Source organism: Poecile atricapillus, chromosome 4 (assembly GCF_030490865.1).
Source record: "Poecile atricapillus isolate bPoeAtr1 chromosome 4, bPoeAtr1.hap1, whole genome shotgun sequence".
NCBI lineage: Eukaryota > Metazoa > Chordata > Aves > Passeriformes > Paridae > Poecile > Poecile atricapillus.
In genome coordinates, this window is record NC_081252.1 from 65,987,474 (window position 1) to 66,008,393 (window position 20,920).

Below are 20,920 nucleotides of genomic sequence, written 5' to 3' on the forward strand. Positions count from 1 at the left end.
CAGCTGCTGAACACCTGCAGTGGGCTTGCAAACAGCCCTGGTGAGTAGCCAGGTGAGTAGGTTGGGGATGCAGGATTTTTGGAGTAAATGCCCAAGTCCTCAGTGCTTCTACTTATTTCTACTTATTTCTGCTTATTTGGTGCTCAGGTCTGTAACTCTTGCCATATACCAGGTATCCAAGGGTCCCATGAAGCTCAAAGCTTACTGTAGGCTGTGTGACATTTCATATTTAGGGTCCATAACTGGGCTATTTAGCTACAGAGCTATTTAGCCCAGTTATTATTTTTCTTTTACTCTCCCTGCCCATAATCATGTCCTTGCTGCTGCAATTTCTGCTGTGCTTGCTCTGGTTGAAATTAGAGGCTTTTCAGAACAAACAGCACTTTTTCCTGCCAGTTTGTACAGTCCTTATCGGCAGAGAGGGGCTCAGCTTTTATCAGGGAGGTTGGCTATTGCTGGAATAGTCATAATAAATAAGATTACCAGGAATGGCTTAGGGATATATTTTACAGGGTGTCTCTTTATCCTGTCAAGTGTCTGGTGAGTATCCCTGAGGTTCACCAGGTCTCCAGGTCTGTGCTACTGTGACACAGTTTTGCTGTGGTTTTTTAATTGGGATGAAGATGGCTTAAACTATATGTCAAACACCTTTGTGTTTTCTTCTGGGCTACCAAGGCCTCATAAAGAGACTCACAGCTTATACACAAGATTTGCACACAGCTGTTTCCCAGATGCAGGGAAGGAGGCAAGAAAAGACCGAGTCACTTATGAAGAGCTCGAAGGTGATGGTGAAATCACACACACATATGAAACAATGCTGCTGATCAGCTCTGGTAGTACAGAGTGCAGACTGACAGATCACTGCTACTACGTTTAATGTATCATGGCATCTCTTCCCCATTTGCCTTTCTCACTGCCAGAGCTCCAGGTGCTCACATTGGATACTGGGTGGAACAAGCTCTGTCTCTTTCCTTCAGAGACACTTGCTGGATTCCCTATTGATATGGAAAATTCCTAAAGATAATCATGAGTCCCCATGACTCCATAACATCTAATGATAGGTGTTCAGCTGTATTGATCTATTTTTTTTCCATAGAATGACGCCACCTACTGGACTTTATTAAAAGAGGCCAAACAGTTCAAAGAAAATAAATACTTTATAATGGGTTGGTTTTTTTTTTAGCAAAGAAGGTTAAACTTTCCTACAGTTCAATTGCCATAAAAAGATCTCCTATTAGGACATCAGGATGGTTATGGTACCTCATTAGAGAAGAAGAAAGAATAGAGGCAGAAAAACAACAGGCAACACTGGCTATCTCTGGGGAAGAAAAAGAAATTAAGGAAAAAAAATTACAATTTAACAAGACAGCTTTTATCCATTTTTCCAGTGGGACTATAAACAACAGCCACAGAATCTCAGACTTTTTGTTTGCTTGTTTTTAACTGAAGTGTGTTGAGGGTGATTATTTTAAATTGACTTTGAATGTGTAGTGGTAAAATTATTAATATTTAAGACTGCTCTCAGTTTGGCTAAGAAGTTGTCTTTACTAAAAGAACATTCCCTTCAGCTAAAAACCAACAGTGTGATTGTTTCCAACTTCCCACTTCTGAGCTAAGACAACACAGGGTGTGTCACTAATCAGAGCCATCTTTCCATATTGCCACGTTGCTCACCCTTTGGTTCCCCAGAACTGGGGCAGTCAGCAAGCTGCTGAAGGCATCCTGTGCCTCCAGGGATGGATACCTGGCTTTGGTAACACTGAAATGATTGCTTTTCCTTACCTCTTCCTTTCTGTCTTTCGGAAAGGCAATACAGGTTTGTTCTCTGCAATCTGAGGACAGGGGAGGAAAAAGATGCTCCCCCAATGTTCTCTCACTATAATCATAGTTAATACAGGTTTTGTTCAGCCTGTCCTTTTTTGTTTTTATCAGCTTATTCATTATCCCCCGGTGGCAAATGTTTTTTAATTATTTACCTTCTGTAATATGAAAGTAATGACAAGATACTGATTGGAATTTTTTTTAATATAAACTTCGCAAAGCAGCAATTATAATAAATCTTCATTTTTTTAAAATTTAATTGATTAAATATGTATACTGTGCAGATGTGTTGCTCTTGCTATTATTATGTTAACAGTCCCTCAGATCAAGTTGGACTTGATTTCTAAGTTATTTTAAAACTTGGCACCTCTCAATGAAAATCTCTTCCATTTTCAGCGTTAGACATGTGGTCTCATTTCCTCCTGATGTTTGTAAAAAGGTATCCACCTCAGGCCCATCCAGACTCTTATGAGTTGCTTGGTTTACAATCTTGACCTCAGCCTGCCTAAAACAGGTTTATTAATGCAAAATTCTGCCCACCATGAAGGTCTGTTCAGAGTTTTGTTGCCTTGAAGGATCTCTCCCCACATATTTTTATATAACTGCAAAATAACAATAAAAAAGGATTAATACATAGAGAAGAAACAAAACTTCTGCAAGATAAATTGAGTTAACTTATTGGATGAAATGAGATTTTGATTGAATTTCTAGATAAAAAACGTGAATAATTATGTACACACAAGAGCAAACAACATAAGTACAAAATTTTGAAGTACTGTAAACATCAGATTTCTGTGTGAGTCATTTATGCCATCCTTTGCATAAGAGCAGGAAACCAGTAACCTTTATTATTTCTCATTTTCAACTTGACAAGAGTCATATTAACAAAAGTAGAAACTTGGAAACAAGATTATATTAAATTAATCTTTGTTCTGTCCAAACCTGAGGACAGTGTCTGAAAGCCAATGGATGGCTGCTGTTACCTTTGTCTGAACACACTTCTGGAAAGTAACAGAACTTCTCTCCCAGTGTGAACTGTTTGATTTGAGCACAAGAAATTCTTCTCTCAAGAGCAGATTGTTTATCTGGCATTTTACCAATTTGCAATTGTCTTGTGGAAGAGTTAAAAAGAAGCAAATTTTGCAAAAGTATATAATCTTAGCAATATTTGTCAATTCATATTTAACAAAAGCTTAAAACTTTAAATAACTTGATAGGAAAATCAGGAAAGAAAGAATTATTTTCAGCAGTAAGAGAGTACTATGTAACAAAATATTAATGTAGCATAAAAGCAGTCAGTGAAGTGAAATGCCTTTTTTCTTCATCAAAAGATGCTGTGGCTCTAAATATCTGCCGTGACTTAAATAAATATTGAAATATATTTAATATTAAATATATTTTACATTGATTACATGGGCTAGTGCTAACTACTTATTCCATTCTAATTTTGATTAAATATTGTCTAAATTTTTTTAATTAATCCTGAAATAAGTGTGGCAATGCCTTCACGGACTTAGGCTAAGATTGTCAACACTTTATGGAGAAATTATGTCCATGCTATCATTCTTTTAAACAGAATTTGAATTCTTCTTTAGGGATTAAACTGCCTATAAAAAGATTTGGAACTTTTCCTCAGCTCCAGCTATGATCTGTGGCTTATGGTGCAAGGCACTCCACTGCAGTACAACACAACTTATCCTGAATTAAATTCACCTTTTTGTTATACTTGGATAATCCATTCTTTACAATACTGTAATTTTTACTAAAAAGTTTGCATTGGTTCTTAGAAGGTGCAAAGATAGCAATGAATAGAGCCAGGAGACAAGGATCTTTATTAAGTATTTTCTTTGAGTGAGGGACTGGCAGCCTTTTTTGAAATTCAGTTGAAAATAGTTACACAAGTTGAAAACCACAGACTTACAGGCAGTTCAGAAAACCTTCCTGAATTCTATAGAACATGGGTTGAATAGCATTGCCACAATGATTCAATGAATTTATAAGAAATTAAGTACATGAGGCAGTGTTTATATTCCTACGTGCATTTCTCACATGTTATACTTCTAATATTAGTATCTAATCTAAATAAGTCTCTGTGGCTTCTGCATTTGCAAGAGCTAAGAGCAACCCAATGAGGAGCCAGGCAAATCCATCAAGACAAGAAATCTGCAGGTGACTGCTAGAAAGGGGATACTATTCTAGGAATGGACCACTGTGTACTTGTACCATATTTTATATTTCTGCCTTAGCATCTGCTCACAGCTTCTGCTAGAGACAGAAAAATGTCTTAAAATAGGCTTTTGGCCAATACAGATACTCTTAACATTCTAATAAACTGTGCTCCGCTGAAGAGTTACCTTTGGAACTTTTCTACCATGACCTCTTGCATTAATTTAATCCACAAAAACCTACAGAAATGGAAACAAAGTTTCCAGTGATGATTACAGCCCTCTAGGAGATGTCTGGATAGGTAGAACCAGCCTTTCCTGCCTCATTTGCAAAGGCTGTGCTAACAAAGTAATCATTGTGTTAGGTCACTTTAGGAACATCTGTTCTGCCCTCTGTATTGCTGGATCACCATGGGAACAAGGGGCAACTTCAGACAAGCAGTCGCAGGAAATGCTGAAAACCACGGAGTCTGATGCAGCATTGCCGTCAAACATCTGGCTCCAGGGATTATCTACAGTGTCCATCTACACCCACCCAAACTACTGTACTGTGACACTGCTTTCTACAGAACAGTTATCCCACAGCTTGGCCCTGATGAGTAGGTTTGGACCAGTAAGAAAGAATTTTGGTTTGCTGAGACTTTGGAAGAAAATACAGATCTTGAGATATGTCAAGAGCAGGAGCTGTTGTAGCCAACACCATGGTGCATCCACATCCTGAGTCCTGCTTGTAGGTTGGGTTATGCCACTTCAGAAAGGATAAGGCAGAAGCAGAAAATAGCAAAGGAAAACAAGGTCTGTAAGAGGAATGAAAAGGCTCCCACAGACAGTAAACAGATATGGACTGGGACTAGGAAGTATTTTCTCACAATACTCATAATTAAATTGTAGAAATGATGGTGTGATATAAGCCAAATGACAGCTGAATTTGAAAATGGATGGAAAAAAATGGAGAATAGACACATCTGTGGCTACTAAGAATGATACAGACAGAACCTATGGCTTGAGACACTTTTTAAACTGCCAACAGCTGAGACATCAGGAAAAGAGCACCTCTGTTGCTATTTCATCTGTCTCACAGTGTTCTCTTTGGCCACCCACCCCTGTCAGCCACAGAGTATCCTGTGAACTGAATCCAGTGTGGCCCTTCTTAGGCTCTTAACTCCTGCTTTGTGTAAGTATACCAAAAAATCTCACTCAGCCCATTTTTGGTTCAGTGCACAGATGTCCACAACAGCAACTACAGCAATACCATACAAGTTTTCCATTGAAGCTTAAGCTTAAGCTCTCCAATAAATGAAAAAGTTCATTTTCTGCTGAGATCAATTTAATTCTGGTAGTATTTTCCACTGAAAAATTATCTTTCTTTTCTTTAGTACTTGTAAAATGTCTTGAATATGTTAAGGCTAATTACAGGCAATAATTTTCTTCATGATTAAACTTAAAATTTTACAATGGGTTTTCTTACCTCTCCATTTGCTTTACCAATGGGAGAATTGAGAATGAAGTCAGAAGGAGCAAAGACATCAACCAGGGCAACTGCATCATCTTTTAACTGTTTAAAACCAAAGGACATACATTTGATAACTTGTAGTTGTCTATAGCTGAAGTACAGAGCAGAATAAAAATTATTTCTGTAAAGTATCAACTTTGATAATTTAAGAGAAATCCACAATAAGTAGCCTAGTTTTATTTTGAATTTTCACTCCCCGGGTAACTGCAAAAAGAGACCATATTTTAAACGTTCTCCTCCTTTACCTAGGGGATTTTAAACGTATTTTAACAAATATGGTGCTGCTTACACATATAAACACAAATATTTTTGGACTTTAAAAACAAAATTACCAGATTCTTCTTTGAAATTTTGCTGACCTGCAAAGAATATGTTGCAGTTTGGAAAGGTTTTGTGCTAATAAAGATAAAAATCACAAACTAACTCAATAATGAAATTTAAAAAAAACTGCTGAAGTATTTCATTGTCTTTCCAATGAAGATTGCAAGGCCACAAATGCTATGGTGTTATTTGGTAGGACAAATTGTTTTCCATTTATTGATAAATAAATTAAGACTAAATTCAGAGTCAATGAGTTACTAAACTTTACAGAAAATTATTCAGAAACCATTTATGTAATATCCTGCTAACGTACTCCTTGAAGTACAGAATAATCTGATGACTATAAACCATGAATCTCTTTTTTACTGTTTATATACAATATATTGAACCACAATAAACAGGCTTACCCTGTAGCAGAGCTCCAGAATAGCATCCTGAATAAATTTCCCAGGTTGTTCACCTGAAGCATAGCCACCTTAAAAACATTCACAGAGAAGCTTATACCACTTAAGATTACACTGGTACAAAATTTTTGCCAACTTCAGTAGTCAAGACTAAGTAGCTGCACCAGTGTAATTGAACTGACAGTCTTTCATTAATGAGCTGACTGCAAAACTCTTAATCTAAGCTATTTAGAACCTTTTGCAGTAAGGAGCTACACTACAGCATCCTGCTGCCTATCCCTCATCCTCTAACACAAGCACTGGATCACAGCAAAACCTGTGATCTCTCCACCATCTCCGAGGTAAGTTAAGTTTTCGCTGCAGATTCCTGCTCCTGAAAATTTGGTTGAGAATGATTGTTTTGTACTAAATAAGCAGTAAGAAAATACTGTAATATAAATTGTTGCTAGGATTCTCTGCCCCAGCCAAGTCAGGACTTTATAAAAGTGATTTGCATAGCACATTCAGGGAGCTGATCTCACCTTGGTAGAGCACAGCCAGGTATTTATTCAAGGACCAGAGCCCATAGAGAGCACTGAGATTCCTGAGCACTGGCTGCAGAGCCGCCGGGACGCTGGGGTTGTGAGTGTAGTCGTGGTAGCGCTGTAAGGCTGCTTGCTCAATAAAAGCAATAGCCAGAGATCGACAGTAGTACACCTTAGGAGACAGGGAAAAAGGACACTGAGAAACCAAATACAAAGAACCGGTCAGCCTGTGAAGAATGGCATTGTTCTGGTGGAGTTAGTGGAGTTCTGCTGATTTAGGTCTGATGATTTAGCTTGAGAAATTCTAAGAAACAGTAGGAGAAAACACTTTCCACAATGTCTGTGCAAAGGTTAGTTATGAAATAGTCTCTTGAAATGCCTACAGAAGTAAGACAGAATGCCTAATTATCAGTGTAATTTGGCAGCTGCACCCAGGGTTTATGAGATTAAGAAGCTACAACAGAGAGAAGACAATATAAAATCAGGTCTGCTGAATTTAGGATTGTTAAGAAACCCACATAAATCTAGGAAGAAAAAGGTAGGTTTGTATTTATTTAATATGATCCAGAGTTTTAAAAATCTTCCTATTGAAAAATTATTACAGTCCCTTCAAATAATAAACAAAAATCTGATCATGTCAGCATGAGTGGATTCTGTTGATGGATTGTAATAGACTGCAGCATGTTTTGAAGGAACTATGCAACTAGTCCTTGCCAACTATCTGATGAGAAAGACAAGTCACCAGTTTCTGTTAATGTACAGTATATAAAAGTGACTGTAATTACATTGGAACACTTGTCTACATTTATATACTTCAACTTTGCTACACTTTCTGCTGTGGAATAGATTGCTGACTGACAACATTCGAGCTAAACAGCAGGGGAATGTGATGCCATTGCTGTCCTGGATGACTTGTTGCAATGACGTAACTCATGTTTCTTTTTAGTTTGTTTTGTTAAGGTTTGGGTGTTTAATCTTTTTCATGTAGAATTAGTTGATTAGTTTTAATTATTTTCTTTTAAATACTTGCATTATCATTGCATTTAGATTGACTGAAGCATGTAAGAAAGGCATATTCCAAAGATCACTGTCTCTCTCAACAGCAGCTGTCCAGTGGCTCACTTATGTCTATGAACAGCAAAATACACATCTGTTCTCTGCAGCATTATGGAGGACTGCCTCCTTACTAGATGGTTTTTCGAGATATGCTAATTCCCTAGTCAGAATTAAATAAGCCTGAACATCACAAATTAAATACTGAGAATTATTTTCCCATTGTTCTCCCCTATAATTCTATTTTCCTCTTTACCATCTTGCACTTCTGCATTGTTTCTATCAAGCTGCCCCCAAACCAAAATAACCTAGGGATAGGCTAGGAATCTCTTCCAGATCCCCCACAGCATGAACAAATATTTTGTATTAGTCAACCACTGGGCTGACAGAAAAGTGTTTCTTCATGCCCAGAAAGTTTTAAATCAAATATGTACATGTCTTCAAAGCAAAGCTTCTAAATAATTTTCAGATGTTTTTGAGGCATGACATTTAAAATAAAAAGTCCTGCTGTCCTGAGGATGAATTGTAGGGAGAGAAGAAAAACTAATGACCTAAAGCATATCAACACCTATCTCAAAAGCAGTTGTGTGCCTGAACCTCTTTGAATTTTAAATATTTTATTTAAATACTTTTTATTTATAAAATAATAAAATTAATTAATACAGTAAATAATAAAGATTAAATAAGACAATCTTCATAGTTCTGAACTCACCATTCTCTCTAATGCACTGGCCCCAGCACCACCTTCATCAAAACCTGGCTAACTGACAGGCAATCAGACTGGAGTATCTGGAAATTCATATATCTGGATTTGACCCTGAAGAGCTTCGCTAATAAGCTGTTTCTAGGGTAAAAGCAGGAAAGATTTTCTCCCCTCTACCAGTGGTTTCACACAGATCACCCCCTACTGAAGCCAGGCTTGGTCTTTCTAGGTGCAGGGTTGAATGCTGACTATTCCTTCCTGCTGTTTTCTAGCTTTGCAGATAAGGTAAATGACACTGACCATCCTCAGGGAACTGACCTTTCTCAGTGACAAATGACAAGTGTTCATTCTTCGGATGTGAGCCAATTTTTCTCATGGAGGTAGCAGAGGAATCTGGCGAGCTTGGGGATAAATACTGAAATTTGGAGTTAAGCCATCCCTAGCTGTTAAACCTCTCTGGTGAGAGAGTGGATCTGCTATATGTAAATTGTCAATGTTTCCTTTCCAGGTTCCAGTGCTGTCAGTCTGGTATCTCTCATGAGTACTTTGCACTATAGGAATTAGAGATGAAAAAAATCTATTAGGTCATCTAGTTTACCTACCTGCCAGAGCAAGATTCTTTCCTACATTATGTATTTGGCCACAAGCACAGATGGAGAAGTAATAATCAGATGCTGCAGTGTATTTAATACTCACAGATTTAGTCCTCAGAAGTTGTGCTATCAAAATTGCAGACATCACACAGCACATGCCTGCAACTTTTCTGAAGGGAAATATGTCCTGCATATATCCTGGAAGACTTCTGCTGATGTCTAACTGTCCTCATGCTATCGTGTTTTATGCAATGCACACGGTCAGGTATTAAGTTTTATTAGTTTTTTGACTTGCGGCTTTATGGTTCAGGAAATTGTACTTTATGACACAAGAAGATAAAACTAACAGAAACTGACAGACTTGTGTGAAAATAAAAAATAAGAAAGGTTTTAATAAGTATTACCTGACAGTTGTTTTTTGCCTCAAAATCACTTCGTCCAGCCTGCTTCTCCTTATTCATTTTTAGGTGACTTTCCCGGAGCAGGTAGCAAACCAGCCATTTATAAGCTGCTAAAGGAACTATAAAAAAGAAAAAAGCAAAATTCTTAACATTCACGTTTATGATGCAAGAAGTCACATGAAAATTCTGGTGCAGTCACAGATTTTGTTACTTGGGATAAAAAGTGAAAGCATTAATTAATCAATCCATTGACATGCCACGTTTTCCATTAACGTAGATACGATAAATATCTGGGGAGAACAGTCAGATTGAGAGTGGACAGTGAAGACATAACCATGTCTGGCCATACACTACTTCAAATTGACCCCAAGCTGAAAGACAAGGTGTATCCACAGCTCAGCTTAGACTTCTTACTTGAATAAATTTTATTATTTTTTTTGCCATATTAAGACTTAGGCCTGCAAGGTACAAAGTCCCTTCTGAGAATACAAGAACAGAAGGTATTCTGCAATTACTGAAAGCAAGTGACTTGCAACATTGTTTTCACTGGTGGCTGAATGCAATCACATTTAAATGACTAACTTTGCACATAATTGTGTCGTATTTCCAAGAGCAGCTTAGAACTATTAAGGTAAAAAGTTATTCAGCATAAAGTACCTGCATGAATCCTGCTTGCTTGTTTCTCAGCTGAAGATTTAATGTAGAGTATACCTTAGGGTATAGGGAGTGTTTACATGCTGCCTAAATTAAGTTTCTAACAGAACAAATCAAGAAAGAGATTCAGGTATTTTTTAAACTATGGTCAGGTTCAGTAGGTATTACATGAGACAAGAGAACATGTGCTGTTGCTCTCTCATTATGTGTTGGTATTCTTTTTAGCTTCTTCCTAACTTATGAGTCCAAGGGCCAATATGGGCTCACAGTGATGCACAAATGGGAACAGCATCTATCTAATGTCATACTTAACTTGATTATAGCAGAGTAAAGCAGGAAAACTACAGGGAACTCCTTTTCCATCGTTACTCATTTTTCTCTATACAATCAAAAGCAACTGTCAAAAGCAGATGAACTTCATGCCTTTTCAACATGTAAATCCCTTGTACAGTTTTCGAAAAGAAGCTATTTAGTGATGGAAGGTAGTGGCAATCAATCCCCTTAAAGCTGGAAAACAGCAATACACTGGTGAAAAACCCTAACTCAGACATGTTATTTTAGAGGAACAAAAGAGGAAAAATAATATCTGATGCTACCCTCCATTCCAGAAGAGAATCTGGGGAAAATAGAATGTATTTTGAAATACAAACTATGTTCTTAGTAAATAAAAATGCATATAATACAAAAAAAGTCAGCAAACATGACAAATATCTAATAAGCAGCAGAGGTTGAATTTCAAATTTCTGGATCCCTTCCTTTGGAAAGGAATTTAAAATTCTAGAATCAGTTTAATAACAGCAGAAGCCTACCTGAGGAGTCCATGCAATCTTCAACACTAATGGCTGTGAATTTCCAGCCAAGGATATGATGGTAGTCTTGCAAAAAGTTTATTGTTCCCAAAGGGGATTCAAAAGGAGCTTTATCTGAAATACCAGAGAAAATAAAAATGATTTATGAGAAAAGAAACCAGACTTTTTGGAACTAAAAGCCTATTACAAAGCCATGCATACACTTGACAGGCCAGATGCAATTAGGCCATAATACTTATTTTATTATGGCCTAGTCCAGCCAAAAGAGGACTGGTGGACAAGCGTGGAAAAATCTGACATCACTGCCTATAATTATTCCCCATAAGATTCAACTCCAACTGCTGAGTTTTCCAGCTCTGTACAATGCTAATGAAAGTCATTGCTGGAAAACTGAAACAAATTCTAGAGAACTACAAGATGTGGTGATGGATATTGCTACCAAGTCAGGTGATATGAATTGTTCCAAGTACAATAAACAGACCTATAATGACTTTACCAATACAGAGTCACAGAATCATAGAATGGTTTGGGCTGGAAGGGACCTTAAACGTCATTTTGATCTAACCCTCCCATCCTGGACAAGGACACCTTCCACTAGACCAGGCTGCTCCAAGCCTATCCAGCCTGGCCTTGAATATTTGCAGGGATGGGGCATCCACAACTTCTCCTGCCAACCTCTGCCAGTGTCTCATCACCCTTGCAGAGAAGAATTTCCTCCTAACATCTAATCTAAAACTCTCATCTTTTAGTTTAAAACCATTCTCCTTTGGCCCATGACTATCTGTCTATGTAAAAAGTAGCTCTCCCTCTTTTTTATTAGTACTGGAAGGCCATAATTAAACTTCTCTAGGGTGAAGATACCCAACTTTCTCAGCCTGTCTTCATAACAGAGGTTCTCCAGGTCTCTGAGAATCTTGGTGCCTCCTCTATCACAGACCTCTATAACACGTCCCCATCTTTCTTTTGCTTAGCACCCCAGACCTGGATGTAGTGCTAAGGTATTTCAGTTGAACTAAACTGCACCTCTCAGGGAGCAAGATATGACTTAACCTGATTAGGGATGGCAAAACATCTACAGCTAGCTTCTGCAAGACAGGAGAAAGACTACTTCTTGCAGCAAATATTTCTGTATTGTGAATGTACCATATGATGGAGTCTGAAGCACATTACTTATGCTCCACAAAATTATGAAATGACTGTCAACTGCTTTCAGTATGAAATTACCTCCTAATTCCATTAGCTACACACCGTTGAGTACAACATAAGATTCCACAATGAAAACATACCTCTTATGCAATTCATCCAGCTCATTAAGTAGTTGCTGGTTTGCTGAAGCAGGACATTGTTATCTCCCTCATATGTGCAGTTTGGATCATTGTCATTTCGGATTTCACCCAGACGATTCACTTGTGAAGAAGTGCACAGTTTAATATATTGCAACACATCAGAAAAACTAAGAGAGATTAAATAATTATTCTGTGATAAAATGCAGGAGAGCCATCTCTTCCTGTAAAACTAAAGTTACAAACAGATGAGCTTGAAAACTCACTCATTACCTTGTACAGTAAAGATTTTAGAAGAGTGTGGCATTTAACTTACAAGAGAAACTTTCATCTATAAAGTCTGCATCTTTATATTCAAAGTTGAGACTGAGTTACTTGTACAGTCTGTCAAAATTCTGGTGCAGATCCTGTATGAGTTTAGGGAGATTTTTTATGACTTCAGGTATGAAATAAAGTTTAAAAATATGGATATGAGGATAAAATACTTTCTAAACATATAGCTAAGATTCAGAAATCATAGCAGAACAGAAGTCGAAGAACTCATCAAAATAGCCATTCTCTTTCTGATCAGTGCATGCAGTGTCTGTAACTTACTGGCAAGGTAGCCGTGTCCTCCACAAGCTTCTCGGCACTCCTGGGCTGCCCGCTGAGCAGTCCAAGATGCCAGTGGTTTGCTGGCAGAAGATAAAGCATGAATCTCACGTCCCAAATCAGCCTTTGCAAAAAACAAGTAATAAACAAGGAATAATTTTTATAGAAATTAATTTGGTGACCACCTAAAGCATAGATACATGGATTGCTTTATAAAGAACAGTAACTCGAAATACAGGCATAGAACCCTGAGATCTATGTAAGTGCAAAGCATATTCTTTGGTGCCACAGAAAAACCCTGCCACAACTGAGAAACCTCCAGCACCAACTTTTTTACATGAGACAGCAATGATTTGTGTCAGGTAATGGGCACACGGGTGCATCTTAGTTGAGCTGTATCAGCTGTACAGCATTTGAGTGAGTTAGTTCACTAACTGCCAAGCTTTTCCTCCCAAAAATGGAGAAGCAGGTGGTTGAGGATGGCCTGTCCAGAAACAGCTTCTATCCTATCTCTCCCCAGCCAGCAACACAATATTTATAACATTTATTGCCTTACATAATTTTCACTGATCTTTTAAGCATCAGTTTTGCAGAGAGCAGGAAAACTTTTATGTACACCCTCAGAGACTCCAGAGGATCACAGTAGCCTGCATTTACATTAAGTCTGTTGACCTTCCTTTGAAAATACATTTGGAATTCTGGTTTCTGGAGACAGGGGCTTGATACAACCAAAGCTTGTTTAAGAGCACCTCCCTGATTGGTGGTGTTTGTTTTAAGATCTTCTGCAGAACAAAAAATGTAAGGATTACATCCTTAAAATTTTCTGCAATGATATTAATTCCTATCATGACCTTTTTCTGATAGCCACTGTTTTTTAGTGACTGCACTGCAGATCTCCAGAGATGAAGTATCACAGAAAAAAATCAATTAAATTCTTCTTTGTTTTGTGAAAAGAGGAGAAATTAAAATACCCTGCCATTAGTATAAATTATTTTGTGTGCTTTATTCTGGCTGAAAGATCCTTGAGGATTTAAGTAAGACATGAGCAATACACAGCCAGTATGTAGGCCCTCAAAATTTTATTGCCAAAAATTATAAAAATAAATAAAATTTATATGCTGTAAAAACACATTATTGCAGTTAATTTGATTCAGAATCAGTCCTTGCACAGAGACTGATAGATTAAACTATTTCCTCTGTAAAGAGATGACTTCCAGCAGACTGACTGTGGATGAAAAATTCCCCGTTAAGACTCAAAAGTCAACTTATTTCTCTAACAGTATTTATTTTAATGCATGAATTTGAATTGCAAACTCAATCCAGACTTGGAGAGTCTGTGAAGGAATTAAGGTTAGTATATTTTCAGAAAAATCTTTGATATATGTTCCCTGTAGAATCACTTCCAACAATTATAAACTGAATTTACACCATCATAATATATTTATGATAAAAAATTCTGCAAGAGACCATAACCTTCAATCCCACAGAAATCAATAATACTTTAATCATTCCATCAAAACTAATTTGATTGCTTTTGTAAACTCAACTTCAATCAGTACTTTGTATGCCCCATATTTCTGACAATTGCTCTGTCATTCTTGATCATTAGAGAGCCTAAGACTTTAAATAGGTCTTCCATTTAACAGTTTACGTTTTGTTATAGTAAGAATTCAGTGAAGAGAAAATATGTAACATCTCACCTGTCTCTGACTCCTTTCCTTTGTCAACACACCTCCAAAGAACTCTACAAAGTTCTCAAACAGGGACTTTGAGAAATAATCTAAGGCATACGCAGCAGCCAGGTAAGGTAAAAGACGCCATTGCTGGAAAAAAAAAGAATTAAATTGATTTGATCACAAATTGATATATGTTTTAAATAGTTATATTGAACCAACTCATTCATTTTTACTGTGTTCAAAATGGAAAACCACTTAATGGAGAAGAGAACAATAACCACCTATCATCTAATTTAATTACATTTAATTATGTTATAGGTGATTATTGTTCTCTTTATACAAGTTATGGTTGTATTCTTTTAGTTCTCATGTTTCATGAATTTGTGATAAGCATTCTCTTAAACCAGGGAAAAAGTTCACTGAAGCTTTGGGGACCAAAGACATATTTTTGCCATATGTTTATAAAATGTCTGGCATGTCAGGGTCAGTCATGATTCATAAGTTTCTTCAGCAGAAACATGACAGAGGTTGTAACCATTTCATGGTGCTCACAAAGGAAAAGAAAAATTGCTTAAAGTGTTTGTGGGAAAGGAAGAAGAGAATTAGAGTTTCAGTAAGCATAATCCACAGAACAACCCAAAACTGAGAAAAATTAAGACTCGAAGAACAGTGGAAAGCAGACCCTGGCTTATTCAGAAATGGTGGAAGGAAGGCACCTTCCACCAGGTTGTATAAATACATGAAATCTTTCAACATTGCAAGGTAAGTGTCAACTTAGTAAAAGGCTTGGACTTTTGCAAATTCCTTGGACACTGCAAGGACCAACTGGGCAGGTTTGTTTTCAGCACTTCTTATGTATTAACCTTTGTCATTCAGAAGATCTGAGTTTTCTCTTTCCCCCAGTTATTCTCAATGCACTTTTTCTATTTTTTTTCAGTCCAAAAATTATTTTTCATCTGTATAAACTGCAGGTAAACCTTGGTTACAATCCTCTTTAATTCAATAATTCAAGTATTAGCTTGAGATTTCTCTACAATGAATGTCATTGAGTTCTATACTTTTAAAGCATACAGGCTACAAATAACAAACTTACTGCAGCAACAAAAGAAGCAGTGGTGTTTTGAAACAAGTGCTACTTTCTACATCTGCAGTACTTTCACATGCCTGTAAGACAGTCTTTCTGTTAAAAGGTTACTATTTTAGAAGACAAATGTTTCTAGGTACTTCAGAGAAACATGATTTTTTTTTTTGTCTTGCTACTCCAAGAACTTATGTTAAAAGCCTGGTCATGCCAGAAGAAGGTTTTGAGTTGGAATGAACCCCCAGAACTGTACTAGAATGTTGCATCAGGTGACACAGACAACTTTAATTTCACTAACTTCAGAGTCACTACTGTGATCTGTAGTGGTTCTGAATGTGAGTTTCATATATAGAAGTCTGTAGATTGAGTTCCAAAGTATTTACCTGTGTTTGGTATTCAAGGACAGGTATTTCTTCATCCTCAGTTGGTCCAAACTGACGGCGAGCAGCTGAGAAGCGAATGGCTATTGCCAAGGCAAGCTTTAAATTGGTCACAGAAAATGCTGTGATCATAACTCTGCCACTGGACAAGGATCCCAGAGCTGTACTGAAACGTTCTTTAACATTCTGAATGAATAGAAAGCACAGAATGGATGCTGAGGTTAACATTTCATTTTACCCTCATAAAAATGCAACTTGGTTACACGATCAGAAGCAATTTTGTCAATATTGTTTCTCGACTCATTCAGATGAGGTATTCAGACAAGACTCAGAAGAGTCTTGCCTGAACACAGTCAAACTCTAAACTCTTTGGGATCAGTGGGGTTGTGCAAAGAGCATGAAGTTCAGTCAAGCCAGCAAGGTGAGTTGAGACATCTCTGAAATGCAATTAAAAACCAACATTCATACCTCATGTGAAATTCTCAACAGCCTTAAGTTCAGGTATCCAGAACTTCCTGGCATACAAGGCCCATTGCTCTGTCTGTCAACCTACTTATATTTTTGTATATTTAATGAAAAAAGACCTTTGTTTCATACCTTGACAGAACTCGAGTACTTCCCCTCAGCTGTGACATCTCCAGCTATATTCAGTATGTTTTCTTTTGGTATCCTGACATTGTGGAACATGGCAAATCTGTTTAAACAAATACACAAACACAAATGTCTACATAGTCTGAGGTTTATTATTACAGAAAAAAGGTCATAAGAAAGATGAGATTGCAACTGAATTCTCAGGCTGCATGACTTAGGCTGCCTAGGTTGGTATCTCAGCTGTTAAAAAAACTTGGGAAGATGAACAACTTCCTTCTGCTGCCTAGAACGGGACTGAGCCATTCTCATTCCAAGTAATTCCCTTCCTCAAATAATTCTGCGGAACAATATTCTTGAGGTGTTGTTTAGTCCAGTCTGGAGACTGCTTTGGAATAGAGACACTATATATTTTTATGAGTCTAAAATACAGATCTGTGAGGATCACTCATTCTACTGCAATACAAATAAGGACATAGCTGAAATAGTGCTCTGAGAAGGAACCGAAAGGGAAATTTTCCTTTGTTTAAACTCAAATTAGGAATTCTGTTCCCTAAAATGTGGCATCTTGGAAGAGCAAGATAACCCTTTCTAAATTGCAGCACTCCAGCAGAAATACAGAGGAAAGTTCTTAAGATAGGGAGAATGTCGATATGTTTATATTCTTCAGGATGAAAGTGATTGAACTGTTTCACCCAGATGGGCAACACAGCACAATAATGGGCACAATAGCAGCAGTATCAACCCGTCACGAGTATCTCACTATCTAACAGCACTTGAAAAGCTGTATTTGTAATCAAAGAAAATTCCTTTTTCCTGCCAATAAAGGCTAATCTATTTAATATGGCTCATGAGAGCCAGGTCTTCTACATTAATAAATTACATAAGCGGTGCATTGCTGCATGTGCTTTTAAATTATGAGTTGTTTCCAAGGAAACATATCTGAATACTGAATTTATTCAGCCTTAGAGAAACTCAGTATTTTCAGACTTAGAGAAAGGCGTGCTATCCCAACCAAGAGCCAGCTGCCCCAACAACGCTAATAAGTGCTTTGTTAAAGGCCAATTTCAGTGAGACTATGCTACTTTGTAATAGAAGCAAATTCAGATTTTCCAAAAAATCTGATTTCCATCTACGTTAATATTTTTTTAATATCACTGAAAATAAAAGATCTCTTTCTAGAAATATCTTTTGGCTAAATTCACATTCTCTGCTCCCTATATCCCAAACAGAATCACAACTAAAACTATACAACAACTGATATTTCTAAGCAATAGCATGCATCTTAGAAAGAACTTGAGCTTTTTAATTATTATTATTCATTACTTTAATTATAGAAGAGTGTGTGTGGCAAGGTTTAGGTTTCTGGTTTACACTGTATTTTTCACAGTTGCTGTCCATCCATAGAATTCCAAGAAGGTGCTTCCTCCTAGGACCTTACAATGAAAGCATATGGCAGGAAGCCACAAATATGTTCAGTGAAGCAGACACTAATTACTGAAGAATATTTTCCTGACAGAATGCCTGCCAGTCACAGCACACCAGCAGCTCATCAATGGCATTTTTTTTGCAAGCCATTAGAGCAAATGAGAATTTTAAGAAAAAAAGTCAGAGTGATGAAAGCAAGGGAGCTCCATGGATGTTTGTAAGGATCCCTCACAAGTAGGAGGGGATGCGTGGAAGAAAGCAATGAAATATTATTTTGAAAAGCTATTGAATGGGTGATAAAAACTGGAATTATAAGACAGACTAAAGAAAGAATTGACCTAACAGAGAGATGATATGGTATTTGGGGCACATATTTATATAGACAATATTTTCAAGGGCTCCAGCTCTTGGGCTTTCTCTCTGCAAATACATCTCTGGAAGATGCTTAGCCTCATATGTCATGAATGTAAGATTTCATGGCAGTGTTCATAGCCATTAGGCCGGGAAACACCTCCAATATCAGAGCCTAACCATTACCCCAGCAGCACCTTGTTCACCACTAAACCATATCCCCAGGTACAATACCCATACATCTTCTGAACACTTCCAGAAATGATGATTCCACCCCTTTTCCCTGGGCAGCCTGTCTCAATGTCTGAACACTCTTTCAGTGAAGAAATTTTTCCCAGTATCTAACCTAAACCTCCCCTGGTACAAATTGAAGACACTTTCTTTTGTTCTGTCATTTGTTACCAGGGAGATTATGACAATGAATAAAATGGCAAAATATCCTCTGTTATGTGTTGTGTTTTACACTGTTAGTGATTAGTTCAATTCACTGAGCAAAGTTGTGCAGTTGTAGAAAATTTTTTATATTGACCTGTGATTGAGACTCAAGCTTTCATAAAAAGCAAATTGAAAGCTGCTACTTTATAAATCTATATACCAATTGCCTACTTTTAGGAATTCCAAGCCTACTCATAATGAACCTGTGACAGATGTGTGCTGAACAAAACAGGTCCCAAGATCACCTCAACAATTTTACCCACTTTCACTTGCTGTAATACAATCCTAAACAGTTAAATCTAAGGGAGGTCTTCTGTTGGAAAGAGTGAAAAAACTTCAAGAAAGTTTTATTATAATCTGACACAAATATAAGGAAGCTAATTCTGTACCACATAAAAGATGACCTAAAATTATTATGATTAAAAACAACAAGCACACCCATCTTTAATAACTGCTTTCACAGCTAGTGAACCAGAATACTGAATTTCTTATCATTAGGATAGTCTATTTTCTTAAAATCAAAATAAATTCAAGTAACAGGTTTTTAAAGTTTAGATTTTTTCCCTTGATATTATCCATTACAGATATATTATAAAAAGATATGCGGATATGCATATCAGATGGCAAAGATTTTAAGAAGCAAAGCAGAGCAGCAGAACTAGCAATTAAAAATTCAACAGAAAATTTCCATGTGTAAAGAAATGAGATATTTTGCCTATAAGCAAGAGTGTTGAAAATAAAAGCAGAGCCTCACAGGACTGGTAGGTTAAGCGACTTTGGGAGATTGCTGCCAACTGCTGTTATGCTCCTTCTCCAAGAACTTTGCTATTGGGAATTGTTAGACATACTGGCCAATTGGAACTTGATACTGGAACATATTAAAAACAAATAATAAGATTTAATGAAGTCAGCGATCACGTTTTTAATGGTTATTAGCCTAGAATGCATAGACTTGGCCCACATCTGTCAACGCATTTAGGGGGAAAATCTTCTTGAAGAACTGAAGAAATATCTTACAATAATGGAACTGTATACACAGTCATGGGGATATCATGTACCAGCAAGTTTGGAAAATGGCTAAATTTCACAGTGATGACAAGACCAGAGGTTTGAAAGCTGCCCTACTCAGGGCCTCTTCAGCACAGCAAGTAGCATGACTAAGATTAAGACCAGTCAGCAAGACAGACAGACAGCTGTCACTTTAAATAAATATCACAGGGCTCTACAGCAAAGTGCAATTCTGCATCATATAGACAGTTTTTTTACCACAGATAAAAAACCCAGCTGTATCACACAGATTTCTACCAAGAGCAGCTGAGCAGGGTGAAGTGCCATTCCAATAGTAGCATTCTTGTTTGGGTTCTTTGGCCAGTGGTTTAGGGAACATTTCAAACTAAGTTAATCTCACTGACTTTAAATCATGCATTAGTAATTCATCTGGTGTGCAGTAACGCTGATAAAAGAGGAGCAGCTGGAAAAGCTACGAGCTCCTTTTGCCAGTACTAAACTAATAAACTGTTACCTATAGTACAAATAGCTCAAACATGCTTTGGTGAAATTCAGACTCACTAAAATGCCTTTTCTGCCAGCTTTTGTTACTGACTACATTAGAGATGGTGCAATCATCTCTAGTGCCAGACTTCCAACCAGAAACAGAAAGCAGGTGAATGGCATTGGAAGGCTGTGAGTCAATTGATATCAGGGCTGTTTATAGGATACAGTAAACCTTGGGAAAGAATAACATTTCAGAGGTTTGATCAAAAACTTGCAGAAGGAAAGAAAATTGCCACATATTCTAGACTAAAGCTCATAGAAAGGTTATAGCTGAAAAGAGTTACAGTGAAACTGGGGAAAACAGCTCTATTTTAGTTTTATTTTCTACAATCAAGGCTCTAATCTAAGAATGCAGCTCTGTACTGCTATAGCAATGATAAAACAACATAGCAGTTTATAGGCCTCCTAATCCTAATGGACTCCACAGGCACAAAAAGACATTCAAGTTCTTACGTTCCATGTGCCAGTGTTGCGAGGAGCTTTGGATGTGCAGCTCCTGCAGCTGTTGAGAGCTGACAGAGCTCTGCTAAGGAACAAAAATGGTTGGTTGAAGTTCACTGCAGATGTGAGGCTGTCTTTCTGTAGGTCAAAA

General features: G+C 37.3%; 1 protein-coding gene across 5 annotated transcripts in view; it reads right to left on the reverse strand.

Moving 5' to 3' along the window:
- Positions 1-2,007: 2,007 nt before the first annotated feature.
- ACOX3 (acyl-CoA oxidase 3, pristanoyl) overlaps positions 2,008-20,920 on the reverse strand; it is a 31,443-nt gene continuing 12,530 nt past the window's right edge. For 4 of the 5 annotated variants that reach the window (XM_058837829.1, XM_058837828.1, XM_058837830.1 and 1 more), the window contains 11 exons: positions 16,570-16,666; positions 15,976-16,158; positions 14,536-14,658; positions 12,839-12,959; positions 12,248-12,367; positions 10,962-11,075; positions 9,502-9,617; positions 6,746-6,920; positions 6,228-6,295; positions 5,455-5,541; positions 2,008-2,423 (listed from right to left, as the gene is read on the reverse strand). In XM_058837829.1, the coding sequence (XP_058693812.1) occupies positions 2,304-2,423; positions 5,455-5,541; positions 6,228-6,295; positions 6,746-6,920; positions 9,502-9,617; positions 10,962-11,075; positions 12,248-12,367; positions 12,839-12,959; positions 14,536-14,658; positions 15,976-16,158; positions 16,570-16,666 (1,324 nt within the window). In that variant the 3' untranslated portion in view covers positions 2,008-2,303. The remainder of the gene's footprint in view (positions 2,424-5,454; positions 5,542-6,227; positions 6,296-6,745; positions 6,921-9,501; positions 9,618-10,961; positions 11,076-12,247; positions 12,368-12,838; positions 12,960-14,535; positions 14,659-15,975; positions 16,159-16,569; positions 16,667-20,920) is intronic. The other variant, XR_009277556.1, reaches the window with a different exon arrangement.